Below are 17388 nucleotides of genomic sequence, written 5' to 3'. Positions count from 1 at the left end.
TTCAATTTCACTAGTGTGATTTGTTATTTTTTGCTGGCGTCTAGGCACTTAATTATATTAATTAGTTTATTCTGGAGTTTGCTTTCATTTCTTATACCTAGGGTTTTCTTGCTGGATGAATTTGTTGTCTGTCTGTTCTTTCACATTCAGTTCAGCCTTTTCTGGACCTCTAGCTTAGGTTTTGTCTAACAGAGGATATTTTTTTCAGTTCTTGTTTTCTTTTCTTGCCCTGCCTGTATGGTGCCTTTTTCCACCCATCCGTAGGGGGGTCTACTTAGGTATTATAGACTTCCGCCAGATTTTCCCAGACCAAACTGGCCTCCTGTCAGGAGGAAATAGTCACCTGTGTCAGTTTTCCCTGAGGGTGAGACCCAGCAGGTTGAAAGACTTTCCTGTGAAGTCTCTGGGCTCTGTTTTTTTTTACCCTGCCCAGTATGTGGTGCTTGTCTGCCTGCAGGTCCCCCCAGAATAAGATGATGTGGTACCTTTAACTTTGGCAGACTCTCCCTGCTAGGGGCATGGTGGAGACAGAGGAGAGGTTGTAGGCTGTTTTAATGGCTTCAAATTACCAAGCCCTGGTGTCTGAATTCCTTGAGGGAGGGATTCCACCTGAGTTGGGCCTCACCCCTCCCCTAGGGAAGGCACAGGCTCCAAACAAGCCCTGAAAGGAGCTTATTTCTGCCTGTCTCTGGGGCAGTTGCAGCCTGAGAAGCCCTGCCACTGTATCCAAAGGCAGTCAAGCCTTTGTAGAAACACAGCCACAAAAACCTCTGTTTCCTTCTTTTTTTTTCTTTTTCTGTCAGCCCTACCCCCTTGGTGCCAGGGCAAAAATGAGTGACTTCTCCACTGACCATCTTCACCTGAGCTGGGGGCCTATTTTCTGTTGTCAGAATTTGTTAATTAATTCCACAGTTGGCTTTTGGTTGTGCTCAGCCACTGCTGCTGGTAAAGTCTCTTTCCTTTCCCCTCTAGGGAGCCGCCTGTGGGGGAGGGGCGTCGGCCACCCCGACTTGGGGAACTCATTGTTCTGGGGGGGCTCGCAGCCGGTCCAGCTGGTCCAGACTGAGATACGCTGTGTGTCCGGTCAGTAACGTGGCCCCAGGAGCTGTTCTGTACTGTTCTTGGTTATTTAGTAACTGTTCTGTTCACACACCTTGCTAAGCCACCACCTTGGCACCTCCCCTCTAAGAATATTATTTTGATGTAAAATATTTTAGACACAAAATTTAGATGATTAAGAAAAAATGTTTCGGAATACCTTTTATTAAGGGGCTGCTTACAATTCATGTTAATAGAACACAGAGAAAACTTAACTTTAGTTTTGTATGAGTATTCAGCATGATACAAATGCTTTCCTTTTTTTGAAATATATGATAAACAGACCTATTAAATTTTGGTTAGTACTGATTATGACAGAATTTATTTTCATAAACTCCTTACTCTAGTTTGCTTGCTGCTAGAATGCATTATACCAAAAATGGAATGACTTTTAAAAAAGGGGAATTTAATCAGATGCTAGTTTACAGTTCCAAGGCCGAGAAAATGTCCAATTAAAACAAGTCTATAGACATGTCCAATCTAAGGCATCCAAAGATACCTTGGTTCAAGAAGGCCAATGAAGTTCAGCATTTCTCTCTCAAGTGAGAAGACACATGCGACACAGTCAGAATTTCTGTCTCATCTGGAAAGGCACATGCTGAACATGGTCAGGGTTCCTCGCTCATCTGGAAGGGCATGTGGCGTATATGGCATCATCTGCTAGCTGCTTCTTCTGGCTTCCTGTTTCATGAAGCTCCCCGGGAGACTTTTTCCTACTTCATCTCCAAAAGTCACTGGCTGGTGGACTCTGCTTCTCGTGGCTATGTCATTCTGCTCTGCTCTCTCTGAGTCTCTTTTTATTCTCCAGAATGTTTCCTCTTTTATAGGACTCCAGAAACTAATCAAGACCCACCTAAATGGGTGGAGACATGTCATCACCTAATCCAGTTTAACAACCACTCTTGATTAAATCACATCTCCAGGGAGAGAATGTGATTGCAGTTTCAAGCATACAGTATTGAATAGGGATTATTCTACCTTTATGAAATGGGAGTTTGATTAAAACATGGCTTTTCTAGGGAACATAGATCCTTTCAAACCAGCACACTCCTTCTTTATAACTCTTTACAGTGTTTCTATGATAGACAATTTAATTTTGTAAACTTCTTTTTTATACCTTTTTACATTCATTTAGAACTTTTAATTAAAAAGGACTATAATAAACAAAATTTATTTCCCTCAACTTTCTATTACTTTATTTATTTAGGACTTGTAATTTATAATGACTATAAAAAAGTTACTTTTTAAAAATTTTTTATCACCTTTTATACTTATGTTACCTATAGCTTTTATTTATTTGAACTGCATATAATCAGAAGTAAATTTGATAGTGCATTTATAAAGCTTTTGAACCTGTATATAATTCCTTTTAATAATACTATTTATGCAGAGAAGAAGAGCCAGAGGTTTATAAAATAATGGAGGAAGGGAAGAAATTTATGTTTGTTCTTAGAATATGGCTAGGCATTTATATACTTTATACTTAGAACACATAAATGATTATTTATAATATACTTAAAATTTTTCAGTTTAATTTAGCAAAAACTTAAATTTTTAAACAATATTATTAACTGCTAAATAATGTTAGAAATGTGTTAATTTACAGAATGAAGTTACAGTTTTTTTAAAAAACTGGTTTAGAGTTTTATTTGTTTAAATGCTACTTTCTTATTTAAAGGTTTTACACGTGTTATTATGAGGGCTTTTTAGATCATTTTTAATTTTTTTTGTTTTTTAAATTCTTCAGTATTTTTATTCCTTTCTTACCACTGTTTTATATAAAGCTTTAATAGGTGTATGTTTTTAAGTAGAATATAAACTCTTAGAAGCTAAGATTTGTCTTTTTATTCATAACAGACGGGCATTAATAAAGTTATTATAACTCCAAAAAGTAACAAATGGTTGAGTAAGAAAAGGTAGATTTTTTTAAACTTCAGTTAAAGTTATAAAAAATCCATTTATATTTTTATTAAGCTTAATTGATTTCTTTAAATAGAATATATATGTATTCTTAGCATATTTTAAATTTCATTATATTTTATATGAGTATTTTTATTGTTAGGTACATTACTCAGTTTATGCAACCTGTAAGGCTACTTTAAGAGGAATTTGGAGAATGTATTTATAATATCAGTTTACTCATTAATAAGTTTATTTAAATTTAGGTAGACATACTTAAGCAGAATAAAATTGCATTTGCTGATTGAAAGATTCATTATTTAATTTCCTCTATTGTTTTTATATTCTAAAATTATAAAGAACTTTAAAATATATCAACTATTATGTTTTGGGAACTATAGTGAGCTCATTGAATTTGTTTTAAGGTTAAATGTGGGAAAACTTTTTTTTATTAATTAAAGAAAAAAGAAATTAACACAACATTTAGAAATCATTCCATTCTACATATGCAATCAGTAATTCTTAACATCATCACATAGATGCATGATCATCATTTCTTAGTACTTTTGCATTGATTTAGGAAAAGAACTCGCAAAACAACAGAAAAAGATATGGAATGTTAATATAGAGGAAAAAAAAATAATAATAGTAAAAAAAAAAGACAAACAAACAGACAAACAAAAAAAAAAACCTATAGCTCAGATGCAGCTTCATTCAGTGTTTTAACATGATTACTTTACAATTAGGTATTATTGTGCTGTCCATGTTTGAGTTTTTGTATCTAGTCCTGTTGCACAGTCTGTATCCCTTCAGCTCCAATTACCCATTATCTTACCCTGTTTCTAAGTCCTGTTGGTCTCTGTTACCAATGACATATTCCAAGTTTATTCTCGAATGTCGGTTCACATCAGTGGAACCATACAGTATTTGTCCTTTAGTTTTTGGCTAGACTCACTCAGCATAATGTTCTCTAGGTCCATCCATGTTATTACATGCTTCATAAGTTTATTCTGTCTTAAAGCTGCATAATATTCCATCGTATGTATATACCACAGTTTGTTTAGCCACTCGTCTGTTGATGGACATTTTGGCCGTTTCCATCTCTTTGCAATTGTAAATAACGCTGCTATAAACATTGGTGTGCAAATGTCCGTTTGTGTCTTTGCCCTTAAGTCCTTTGAGTCGATACCCAGCAATGGTATTGCTGGGTCGTATGGCAATTCTATATTCAGTTTTTTGAGGAACCACCAAACTGCCTTCCACAGTGGTTGCACCATTTGACATTCTCACCAACAGTGGATAAGTGTGCCTCTTTCTCCGCATCCTCTCCAGCACTTGTCATTTTCTGTTTTGTTGATAATGGCCATTCTGGTGGGTGTGAGATGATATCTCATTGTGGTTTTGATTTGCATTTCTCTAATGGCCAGGGACATTGAGCATCTCTTCATGTGCCTTTTGGCCATTTGTATTTCCTCTTCTGAGAGGTGTCTGTTCAAGTCTTTTTCCCATTTTGTAATTGGGTTGGCTGTCTTTTTGTTATTGAGTTGGACAATCTCTTTATAAATTCTGGATACTAGACCTTTATCTGATATGTCGTTTCCAAATATTTTCTCCCATTGTGTAGGCTGTCTTTCTACTTTCTTGTTGAAGTTCTTTGATGCACAAAAGTGTTTAATTTTGAGGAGCTCCCATTTATTTATTTATTTCTTCAGTGCGCTTGCTTTAGGTTTAAGGTCCATAAAACCGCCTCCAATTGTAAGTTTCATAAGATATCTCCCTACATTTTCCTCTAACTGTTTTATGGTCTTAGACCTAATGTTTAGATCTTTGATCCATTTTGAGTTAACTTTTGTATAGGGTGTGAGATATAGGCCTTCTTTCATTCTTTTGCATATGGATATCCAGTTCTCTAGGCACCATTTATTGAAGAGACTGTTCTGTCCCAGGTGAGTTGGCTTGACTGCCTTATCAAAGATCAAATGTCCATAGATGAGAGGGTCTATATCTGAGCACTCTATTAGATTCCATTGGTCGATATATCTATCTTTATGCCAATACCATGCTGTTCTGACCACTGTAGCTTCATAATATGCCTTAAAATCCGGCAGCATGAGACCTCCAGCTTCGTTTTTTTCCTCAAGATATTTTTAGCAATTCGGGGCATCCTGCCCTTCCAGATAAATTTGCTTATTCGTTTTTCTATTTCTGAAAAATAAGTTGTTGGGATTTTGATTGGTATTGCATTGAATCTGTAAATCAATTTAGGTAGGATTGACATCTTAACTATATTTAGTCTTCGAATCCATGAACACGGTATGCCCTTCCATCTATTTAGGTCTTCTGTGATTTCTTTTAACAGTTTTTGTAGTTTTCTTTATATAGGTTTTTTGTCTCTTTAGTTAAATTTATTCCTAGGTATTTTATTCTTTTAGTTGCAATTGTAAATGGGATTCGTTTCTTGATTTCCCCCTCAGCTTGTTCATTACTAGTGTATAGAAATGCTACAGATTTTTGAATGTTGATCTTGTAACCTGCTACTTTGCTGTACTCCTTTATTAGCTCTAGTAGTTTTGTTGTGGATTTTTCCGGGTTTTCGACGTATAGTATCATATCGTCTGCAAACAGTGATAGTTTTACTTCTTCCTTTCCAATTTTGATGCCTTGTATTTCTTTTTCTTGTCTAATTGCTCTGGCTAGAACCTCCAGCACAATGTTGAATAATAGTGGTGATAGTGGACATCCTTGTCTTGTTCCTGATCTTAGGGGGAAAGTTTTCAATTTTTCCCCATTGAGGATGATATTAGCTGTGGGTTTTTCATATATTCCCTCTATCATTTTAAGGAAGTTCCCTTGTATTCCTATCTTTTGAAGTGTTTTCATCAGGAAAGGATGTTGAATCTTGTCGAATGCCTTCTCTGCATCAATTGAGATGATCATGTGATTTTTCTGCTTTGATTTGTTGATATGGTGTATTACGTTAATTGATTTTCTTATGTTGAACCATCCTTGCATACCTGGGATGAATCCTACTTGGTCATGATGTATAATTCTTTTAATGTGTTGTTGGATACGATTTGCTAGAATTTTATTGAGGATTTTTGCATCTGTATTCATTAGAGAGATTGGTCTGTAGTTTTCTTTTTTTGTAATATCTTTGCCTGGTTTTGGTATGAGGGTGATGTTGGCTTCATAGAATGAATTAGGTAGTTTTCCCTCCACTTCGATTTTTTTGAAGAGTTTGAGGAGAATTGCTACTAATTCTTTCTGGAACGTTTGGTAGAATTCACATGTGAAGCCGTCTGGTCCTGGACTTTTCTTTTTAGGAAGCTTTTGAATGACTGATTCAATTTCTTTACTTGTGATGGGTTTGTTGAGGTCATCTATGTCTTCTTGAGTCAAAGTTGGTTGTTCATGTCTTTCCAGGAACCCGTCCATTTCATCTAAATTGTTGTATTTATTAGCGTGAAGTTGGTCATAGTATCCTGTTATTACCTCCTTTATTTCTGTGAGGTCAGTAGTTATGTCTCCTCTTCCATTTCTGATCTTATTTATTTGCATCCTCTCTCTTCTTCTTTTTGTCAATCTTGATAGGGGCCCATCAATCTTATTGATTTTCTCATAGAACCAACTTCTGGTCTTATTGATTTTCTCTATTGTTTTCATGTTCTCAATTTCATTTATTTCTGCTCTGATCTTTGTTATTTCTTTCCTTTTGCTTGCTTTGGGATTAATTTGCTTTTCTTTCTCCAGTTCTTCCAATTGAACAGTTAATTCCTGCATTTTTGCCTTTTCTTCTTTTCTGATATAGGCATTTAGGGCAATAAATTTCCCTCTTAGCACTGCCTTTGCTGCATCCCATAAGTTTTGATATGTTGTGTTTTCATTTTCATTTGCCTCGAGGTATTTACTAATTTCTCTTGCAATTTCTTCTTTGACCCACTTGTTGTTTAAGAGTGTGTTGTTGAGCCTCCAGGTATTTGTGAATTTTCTGGCATTCCGCGTATTATTGATTTCCAACTTCATTCCTTTATGATCCGAGAAAGTGTTGTGTATGATTTCAATCTTCTTAAATTTGTTAAGACTTGTTTTGTGACCCAGCATATGGTCTATCTTTGAGAATGATCCATGAGCACTTGAGAAAAAGGTGTATCCTGCTGTTGTGGGATGTAATGTCCTATAAATGTCTGTTAAGTCTAGCTCCTTTATAGTAATATTCAGATTCTCTATTTCTTTATTGATCCTCTGTCTAGATGTTCTGTCCATTGATGAGAGTGGGGAATTGAAGTCTCCAACTATTATGGTATTTGTGTCTATTTCCCTTTTCAGTGTTTGCAGTGTATTCCTCACGTATTTTGGGGCATTCTGGTTCGGTGCATAAATATTTATGATTGTTATGTCTTCTTGTTTAATTGTTCCTTTTATTAGTATATAGTGTCCTTCTTTGTCTCTTTTAACTGTTTTACATTTGAAGTCTAACTTGTTGGATATTAGTATAGCCACTCCTGCTATTTTCTGGTTGTTATTTGCATGAAATATCTTTTCCCAACCTTTCACTTTCAACCTATGTTTATCTTTGGGTCTAAGATGTGTTTCCTGTAGACAGCATATAGAAGGATCCTGTTTTTTAATCCATTCTGCCAATCTATGTCTTTTGATTGGGGAATTCAGTCCATTAGCATTTAGTGTTATTACTGTTTGGATAATATTTTCCTCTACCATTTTATCTTTTGTATTATATATATCATATCTGATTTTCCTTCTTTCTACACTCTTCTCCATACCTCTCTGTTCTGTCTTTTCATATCTGACTCTAGTGCTCCCTTTAGTATTTCTTGCAGAGCTGGTCTCTTGGTCACAAATTCTCTCAGTGACTTTTTGTCTGAGAATGTTTTAATTTCTCCCTCATTTTTGAAGGACAATTTTGCTGGATATAGGAGTCTTGGTTGGCAGTTTTTCTCTTTTAGTAATTTAGATAATATATCATCCCTCTGTCTTCTAGCTTCCATGGTTTCTGCTGAGAAATCTACACATAGTCTTATTAGGTTTCCCTTGTATGTGATGGATTGTTTTTCTCTTGCTGCTTTCAAGATCCTCTCTTTCTCTTTGACCTCTGACATTCTTACTAGTAAGTGTCTTGGAGAACGCCTATTTGGGTCTTATCTCTTTGGGGTGCGCTACACTTCTTGGATCTGTGATTTTAGGTCTTTCATAAGAGTTGGGAAATTTCAGTGATAATTTCTTCCATTAGTTTTTCTCCTCCTTTTCCCTTCTCTTCTCTTTCTGGGACACCCACAACACGTATATTTTGCGGTTCATATTGTCCTTGAGTTCCCTGATACCCTGTTCAAATTTTTCCATTCTTTTCCCTATAGTTTCTGTTTCTTTTTGGAATTCAGATGTTCCATCCTCCAATTCACTAATTCTAGCTTCTGTCTCTTTAAATCTACCATTGTAGGTATCCATTGTTTTTTCCAGCTTTTCTACTTTGTCCTTCACTCCCATCAGTTCTGTGATTTGTTTTTTCAGTTTTTGTATTTCTTCTTTTTGTTCAGCCCATGTCTTCTTCATGTCCTCCCTCAATTTATCGATTTGGTTTTTGAAGAGGTTTTCCATTTCTGTTCGTATATTCAGCATTAGTTGTCTCAGCTCCTGTATCTCATTTGAACTATTGGTTTGTTCCTTTGACTGGGCCATGTTTTCAATTTTCTGAGCGTGATCTGTTATCTTCTGCTGGCGTCTGGGCATTTAATCAGATTTCCCTGGGTGTAAGACCCCGCAGGTTGAAAGATTTTTCTGTGAAATCTCTGGGCTCTGTTTTTCTTATCCTGCCCAGTAGGTGGCGCTTGTGGCGCTCATCTGTCTGCGGGTCCCACCAGTAAAAGATGCTGTGGCTCCTTTAACTTTGGAACACTCTCGCTGAGGGGGGGGTCGCCAGCCGAAACGGCTTGGGGAAGTGTCTATCCACCGTTCCCAGCCGGACCGGGAAGCCACGTGTTTGGAAGGGACCCTGGTCGCCGTTCTCCGCGACTTGGGGATCTCTGATCCAATTTTCCCAGCTTGTCCGGGGGGCCGCGTGTTGGGGGGAGGGGCGCCAGCTGCCGTGGCTTGAAGGGACCGCCTGTCCAATTCTCCCAGCCGGCCCGGGAAGGAGGGAGGTAGGGACTCCGGCTGCCTGCCACCCCAGCCCGGGTAAAGCCCGCGCCCCTCGGCGATCTCACCGGAGCGGGTTCTCCCAGCCAGTCAGCCATTCCAGAATGGGGTACGCTGTATTCTTGGTCTCTGTCGTGGCTCCGGGAACTGTTCTGAATCGTTTCTACTTCTCTAGTAGCTGTTCTGGAGGAGGAACTAAGACCCGCACGTCTTACTAAGCCGCCAACTTCTCCGGAACCTGGGGAAAACTTTTTAATTGGTTGTACAGATAGAAAGATATTAGAGCTCGTTAGGAATATTCTTATTTGCTGTTATTATCCAGAGGTATGAGACTATACATTGAAAATGCATATAGACATCGATAGAAAGTTTAGTATTTGAAAAGGAAACAAAAACACAAAAATATTTTTGGAGGGATAAATGAAGAATTGGATATGCCATCTCATCCCATCTTCATTTTTTGTAAAAATGTGATGAAATAACACACTCAATTTTTCTCTTATAGTAGTATTTTCATTTAAATTATAGTGAGGATAGATTATGTTATAGCAATAAAGCTTTTTTATAGACTTATAACCAAAATGCTTTTAATTTTTAATATAACCTAAAGGTTCCCTTTTTAAAATAATTTCTATAATTAGTAACCAGTTATGAATTTTTGACTTATATAAATGTAGGACCCTACCAATTAATAATTAGACTGAACACATTAGCTAACAAACAGACATTAAATATTTAACATGCCGAATATATTGGTTAGCAGTTAAATAGACATGAAACATGTGGCAGAATAGCACAGAGGAATAAGGTTGTTAAGTTTGGGAGGAGGAACTTTCAGACTATTTGTTAATCGAGAATGCCATGCTGTGGGGCAACTTTTTTGTTGTTTTAAAGGGTATTGTGACCAAGCCAAATTGCAGAGAAAAATAAGTGTTTGTTTATCTTCTTTTTTATTTAGAGTTTACTAAGATTACAAAGTAAACATCCAATAGGGGTAGGATTAGAAACTGTTAGGGTGTTACCTATGATTATTTGCTAATTATTAATATGGAGGGGGAGGTTTACTACATGCTAGGGATTTTGCTTGCAGGAGGCTTATGGAGGTTTGCTTGTGGAGACTTAAGTTTAACTGCGCCTTTCGAAGCTGACAGTTTCCAGCTCTGTTGAAGGTTTACAGTCTCCTTAGGGACTTGCATCTCGGACGCACTGACTCTGGTTGGGGCCCTATGGACAGGAGGCTTAGAGAAGTTGCCAGCTCCATTGCTGGCTTATGGGCCAGTGTAGCATGAGGTGAGGCTGATTTACCGAGATCCAAGATCCAATTGCAACAACAAAGCAGGCGTCCCTATTTTGTTGTTACGGGTTAGGAAAGTGTGAGTCTTTTGCCTAGGGTGTCCTGCAAGTCTTTTTTGACTGCTACATTGGAAAACGCTCAAAGAGCTGAAGAGTTTAGACTGAGCTTGGGCTTTGGGCCATGCTCACTGAGGTGGGCCAAGGTGTCACCGGGACATTGTCTCACGGAAGGATCTGGCAGAAAGGCATCACTTATGTAGGGCCAAATTGATTGTAGTCGTTTGGATGCTGTGGATGTGAGCTGATGTCACATTAATATGGTTTGAGCCGGAAACTCAAGTTGTCAATCACATGGAAACCATAGCAACTGTACCAGTTTGGTGGACAGACTGGAAGGCTGTCTCGTAGCCCCAAGGGGCCGGAAAGCTAAGTCTTTAGTCAGACCTCCTTCCCAGATTTTCAGCAACATTTGTGTTAGGCACAGAGTAGTTAAAGGATTCCCTAGGAGACAGCGAATTAAAGCTTATGGGGTTTATTGCTAGAAAGAAACAGACAGCAAAGGGAGAACAGGCAGGTGGAAGCCAGCAAAACCTGCCAGCGAAAGGAAAGGAAAAATGGCTCCAACTTTCTTTCTGACAACTGGTAGTTTTAAAGGAAAAATGCGCGAGAGAGTGGGGGTGACGTGTGGCCACAGGTATCAACCGGAGATATCAGGCTGGTACAGATCATGACTTCATACTCACAGCTATCTGATCTGGCCTCTGACGGATGGGGTGTTGGCACGTTGGTCCTTACTATCTTGCTGTCGTGTTAGGTCTTGTCAGAATTGCTGCTGAGAGAGAGAAGCTGAAGGGGCCCCCATGCCACAGAATCCATTTTGTGTTATTGTTTTATTTTCTGATACCTGACAGTTATGTGTATCACTACAGGAAAAGCTAATGGATGAAGCAAGGGACTGTATAATATAGTGAACCTTCTTGTGGATCGTGAAAGTGCTGAATAGTACAAATACAGCATGTTCTTCATGACTTAGAACAAATATAGGTTACAACTTCGAAGTGTACTACGGTGGTATGTTGGAGAAAAGATATTTAACGCAAACTATAGCCTGTAGTTACAGTAACATCTTAATGTTCTTCCATCAATTTTAACAAAGGTACCACACCAATGCTAGGAGTCATAAATAGGGAGGGGGGTATAAGGAGCATGGAGTTTTCTTTTTCGAAATTTGAGTTCTAGAACTGATTATGGCAATAAAAGTACAGGTTGTTTAATTTTATTTATTTTTGTGTGTTTTAGTATATATATATATACATTTATTAATTTTTTAATTAAAAAAAATACCAAAAATCACCAAATGCAAACATTAACTTTTGATCATTCCATTCTACATATATAATCAGTAATTTACAGTGTCATCACATAGTTGCATATTCATCATCATGATCATTTCTTAGAACATTTGCATCTAATCAGAAAAAGAAATAAAAAGAAAACAGAAAAAAAATCATTCTTACCATACCCCCCACCCTTCCCCTTCACTGATCACCAGCATTTCAATCTAAATTTATTTTAACATTTGTTCTTCCTGTTATTCATCTTTGTTCTATATTTTACTCGTCTGTTGATAAGGTAGATAAAAGGAGTATCAGACACAAGGTTTTCACAATCACAGTCACACTGTGAAAGCTATATCATCATACAGTCATCTTCAAAAAACATGGCTACTGGAACACAGCTCCACATTTTCAGGCAGTTCCCTCCAGCTTCTCTGTCACATCTTGACTAACAAGGTGATATCTATTTAATGCGTAAGAATAACCTTCAGAATAATCTCTCGGCTCTGTTTGGAATCTCTCAGCCATTGACACTTTATTTTGCCTCATTTCACTCTTCCCCCTTTTGGTCGAGAAGGTTCTCAATCCCCTGATGCTGAGTCTCAGCTCATTCTAGGGATTTTCTCAATCCCTTGATGCTCAATCTCAGCTCGTTCTAGGATTTTACAGATTGTTTTTTATTTTTATTGTAAAAACTTGACATACTAACATTCTATGCATGGTATACAATCAGTGGCTCGCATTATCATCACATAGTTGCGTATTCATCACCATGATCATTTTTTTAAACATTTGCATCACTCCAGGAAAAGAGAGAAGAAAGAAAAACATTCATACAAACCATACCCCTTACCCCTCCCTCTCATTGACCACTGGTATTTCAATGTACTCAAATTATTTTAAACTTTGTTCCCCGTATTATTTGTTCATTTTTATCTTTATTTTTTACTTGTCTGCCCATACCCTAGATAAAAGGAGCATCAGACACAAGGTTTTCACAATCACACAGTCACATTGTAAAAGCTATATCATTCTATAGTCATCTTCAAGAAACATGGCTACTGGAACACAGCTCCACAGTATCAAGTACTTCCCTTTAGCCCCTCCAATATACCATAAACTAAAAAAGGAATATTTGTATAATAAAAAAAACCTCCAGGGTAATTTCTCAACTCTGTTTGAAATCTCTCAGCCACTGAAATTTTACTTTGTCTCATTTCTCCGTTCCCCCTTTTAGTCAAGAAGATTTTCTCAATCCCTTGATGCTGGGTCCCAGCTCACCCCAGGATTTCTGTCCCACAGTGCCAGGGAGATTTAGACCCCTGGGAGTCATGTTCCATGTAGTGGGGGAGGGCAGTGAAGTAAGTTCATTTGCCGCGTCAGCTTAGAGAAAGAGAGGCCACATCTGAGCAACAGAAGAGATTCTCTGGGGTGATGCTTAGGCCTCATTTTAAGTAGGCTTAGCCTGTCCTTTACAGGGATAAGTTTCACAGGGGCAAACCCCAAGATCAAGGGCTCAGCCTATTGATTTGGTTGTTCCCACTGCTTGAGAGAATATCAGAAATTATCCAAATGGGAAAGTTGAATATTTCCCCCTTTCTCCTCATTCCCCAAGGAGGCTTTGCAATACTTATTTATTCACTGTTGAAATCACTCCGGGGTTTATTGGGCATCACACTAACCTGGACAAACCAACAAAATATCATTCCCTATTCAAGAGTCTATGTACTGTGGTATTGAGTTAAACTGACCATATGAATTAAATTAGGAAATGCACTAGCCAAAGTATAAATTTTGCCACAAATAAACATTTCTCCCTTTAGTGTCACACAGAAGTTGAAGTTTTAAAATATGGATATCATTCTTTACCCAGTCTTCTAATATACTTTAGTCCTATCCAGATTAGCTTCATTCGTATCTCTACTTGATGTCTGATGTTGATCCATTTTTGTATATTATTTTTTATTTCGTTAAATTTTGGTCTTTCATTTATTATTACCTTCTACTTTCTTTGATCTCACACTCTCTGGGTCTGTCTTGTTCTCGCTTATGCTTCTTAGGTTTGCGTGATGGTTCTCCCTTCTCTCTACCTTATTTCAAAACAATTTTCTAGATGTACACAGTTTTTAAAAATGAAGAGAGGAAATTGGAATGAAGGAAATGGTAGTGTTTTGAATGATCCTGTCTTTCAGCACTAGTCTTAAATTACTTAGCAGCTGTACTTTTAATTTTACTGTTCTTTGATTGAGATGATAATCAAATGCAACTTCTAACAGCATTACTGTTTTCTTTTTCCCTTTCTTGACAGGACCCGTTGGGGCCCAGCCCCTACTCATGGTGCCCAGACGACCTGGCTATGGCACCATGGGCAAACCCATTAAATTGCTGGCTAACTGTTTTCAAGTTGAAATCCCAAAGATTGATGTCTACCTCTATGAGGTAGATATTAAACCAGACAAGTGTCCTAGAAGAGTGAACAGGTAAGAATCCTGAAGCTATAGAAATTATTTATTGTGGATAATTGTCTTTGTTTTATTGATTATTCATGTTTACCTTCTATGTCTGAAAACCAATGATAATGTATAATAATTTGGCCAAGAACACATGCTAAATGGTTTTGAAATTGATTATACTTCAGAATTGTGGTGGTGGGAAAAATCTGCAAATTGCACTGAAATTATTTCATTATTAACTTGAACTCATATTTTTCCTGCAATACTAGGAAAAGTTCAAATAATTTTTATGTGCTCTTGAAATCAGCTTCTGCATCCTGAGTAACTTTTCTCTCTTGCTGCTAGGTAATATGTCTATCCTTTTTTTTCCTCCTTCCTATTCCACCCCTACTTTATTAACCTCTTTCTTAATTTTCCCTTTGAGATGGTTGTGGTGGTGGTAGCAGTGGTCGGTAGAGATGGAAGTTATCATGGTTTTCTGCTTTCTATTCCTCTACTCCTCATTTCCTGTCTGTTCCCTACTCTTATATAGGAACAAGCATATTGATATATAACGATTTGTCAGTGTACTTTCAACAAGGTCCCTTCCCAATGCCATATGTAAGACTGGTTCTGGTCTGTGAAATATGGAGAATATAAAAGGAGTTTGTCATAACGTGTGTACCAAAAAGGAGGTTATATACTAGTTTTGAAAAAAAAAGAGTTAAGGACAAAAAAAAACATTTGGAAAACAATATGATATTTAGTTTATTATTTTGGTTTTTGCTATCAAGTACCGCACACTTTTCTTCTTCATTAAATATTGTTAGAAACCTTGGTTCAAAAGACAGATGGTTCTTGTGATCACGAAATTTGTAATTTAGTAGAAAAGATAGGACACATAAAAACATGAAGTTTTCATATCTTTTTCTTGGGCTTGCCATCCTAATTCTTAATATGTCTGTTCAACTTGAAAGTGAATGAACACTAAGACACTTTGTGATAACGTGAAAAAATGCATAAGAATGTTATAGTTGACATGTAAAACAGAGTTCTTTGTGAGGTCAGGAAGGGAGTTGTAGAGTATTACAGTTGGGAAGGAATCTAAAAGATTAGCTAATTGGATATCTTTTTAGAGTTGAAATCCAGGAATGTTAAGCGACTTACCCAAAAACAGTTGTAATAGCAAAGATGAGATGAGAGCTCCAGGATTCTGACTTAGTAGACATTAGGAAATATTTTGCAAAGGAAAAAGAAAATAATTTGAGTTAATCTAAAACAGTTGGTAGAATTTAATAAAGACAACTTTTTTTTTTTTAAAGGATAGCATTAGCAGGTACAATGGTTGAAAAGAATCAGGTATGTGAGCCAAAACCAGGCTTAATGGGAAGAGTTCTAGTCAGATATTACCTTAAGTTGTCATCTATGAATAGATGATTCTTAATCTAGCCTCCGTCTCTTTTCTGAGCTTCAGATTAACACCAGAAAGTCCCTAAAGTGCTTCAAATACAGCTAGTCAAAACAACTCATTCTCTCTCTCTGTGCCCACTTCTTGCTCATACTACTCATGTATTTTTTTTTCTGTACCTAAACTTCCAATATAGACCTTCCATTTCCTTTTTCTCCTTTTGATCATCATGTTCTATTACTTCTTTTTCAAAAATTGTTCCCTAGTCTGGGCCCTGCTCCATCCACACTGCTATGCCCTTTGTTTTAGACCTGTATATCTTATCTAGACTGTCATAACAATCTTCTAATTGGCCTCCCTAACATCTCTCTTTCTCTATTCTAGTTCATTATCCATACTTCTGGCTTAGTTGCCTTTCAGAGCAAAAAATTGGTTAAGTCATTCCCCAACTTTAAAAACTTTAATTAGCTCCCCATTGCATACAGAATAGCATACCTTTCTTAGTTTAGTTCTCACCAATGTCCTTTCCACATTTTGCAACTCCTAGCTGGAATGCTCTCCTCTCCCCTTGTCTATCTGACCCACTCCTATTATTTATTTTTTTTAACTTTTTTTTATTGTGAAGTGTAACATATATGCAAAAAAGCAATAAATTTCAAAGTACATTGTAACAATGTAATTGTTACAATTAATCTTGTAATTAAAGAACAAGTTTCAAAATATGGCAGGAGTTAGAGTTCCATCATTTCATATATTCTAGCCTACCCTAAGACATGGGGGTTAAAAAGAAATATCAGTATAATGATTCAGTAGTCAAACCCATTTGTTAAATCCTATCTTCTCTGTTACAACTCCTGTTTCTCCTTTGGTCCTTCTCTCAGTCTTTACGGATATTTGGGCAATGCATTCTAACTGCTTTATGTTGAAAAAGAGTATCAACATTATGTGTTAGGGGGATGCAAATGGTTGATGCTCTAGGAAAGACTGGTATCTCTAAGTTTCAGAGCTTATCTGGCCTAGGAACCATCTGTTTCTGAAAAGTAAACAGTGAGTGAAACGTTTATAGAGTCTCAGATAGAGCCCTGGGTATACTGTAGGGTCTACAGGAATACTATTGGTTGGGGCTTGGTATACCATGGCAAGTAGCAATATTTAGCTGAAGCTTACTTAAGAGTAGCCTCTAGAGAACCTCTTTTGTTGCTCAGATGTGGCCTCTCTTTCCAGCCAACACAATAAGCAAACTCACTGCCCTCCCTCTGTCTATATGAGACATGACTCCCAGGGGTGTGGACCTTCCTGGCAATGTGGGACAGAAATCCTAGAATGAGCTGAGACTTAGCATCAAAGGATTGAGAAAACCTCTAGAATGAGCTCAGACTCAGCATCAAGGGATTGAGAAAACCTTCTCGACCAAAACGGGGATGAGCGAAATGAGACAAAATAAAGTGTCAATGACTGAGAGATTCCAAACAAAGTAGAGAGGTTACCCTGGAGGTTATTCTTACGCATTAAATAGATATCACCTTGTTAGTCAAGATGTGATGGAGAGGCTGGAGGGAACTGCCTGAAAATGTAGGGCTGTGTTCCAGTAGCCATGTTTCTTGAAGATGATTATATGATGATATAGCTTTCATAGTATGACTGTGTGATTGTGAAAACCTTGTGTCTGATGCTCCTTTTATCTACCTCATCAACAGACAAGTAAAACATACGGAATAAAAATAAATAATAGGGGAACAAATGTTAAAATAAACTTAGGTTGAAATGCTAA

At 37.2% G+C, this 17388-nt stretch overlaps 1 protein-coding gene across 4 annotated transcripts in view; it reads left to right on the top strand.

Annotated features, from left to right (window-relative positions):
• Nucleotides 1-17388, top strand: part of AGO3 (argonaute RISC catalytic component 3) — a 228780-nt gene that overhangs the window by 42745 nt on the left and 168647 nt on the right. For 2 of the 4 annotated variants that reach the window (XM_077150307.1, XM_077150305.1), the window contains exon 2: nt 14086-14257. In XM_077150307.1, coding sequence (XP_077006422.1) covers nt 14086-14257 — 172 coding nt within the window. Of the gene's footprint in view, nt 1-14085; nt 14258-17388 lie in introns of those variants that run through there. The other 2 variants (XM_077150309.1, XM_077150308.1) reach the window with 2 other exon arrangements.

This window comes from Tamandua tetradactyla, chromosome 2, assembly GCF_023851605.1.
Source record: "Tamandua tetradactyla isolate mTamTet1 chromosome 2, mTamTet1.pri, whole genome shotgun sequence".
NCBI lineage: Eukaryota > Metazoa > Chordata > Mammalia > Pilosa > Myrmecophagidae > Tamandua > Tamandua tetradactyla.
The sequence above is the reverse complement of the archived record's forward strand: the minus strand, read 5'-3'. Positions and strand labels throughout refer to the sequence as shown.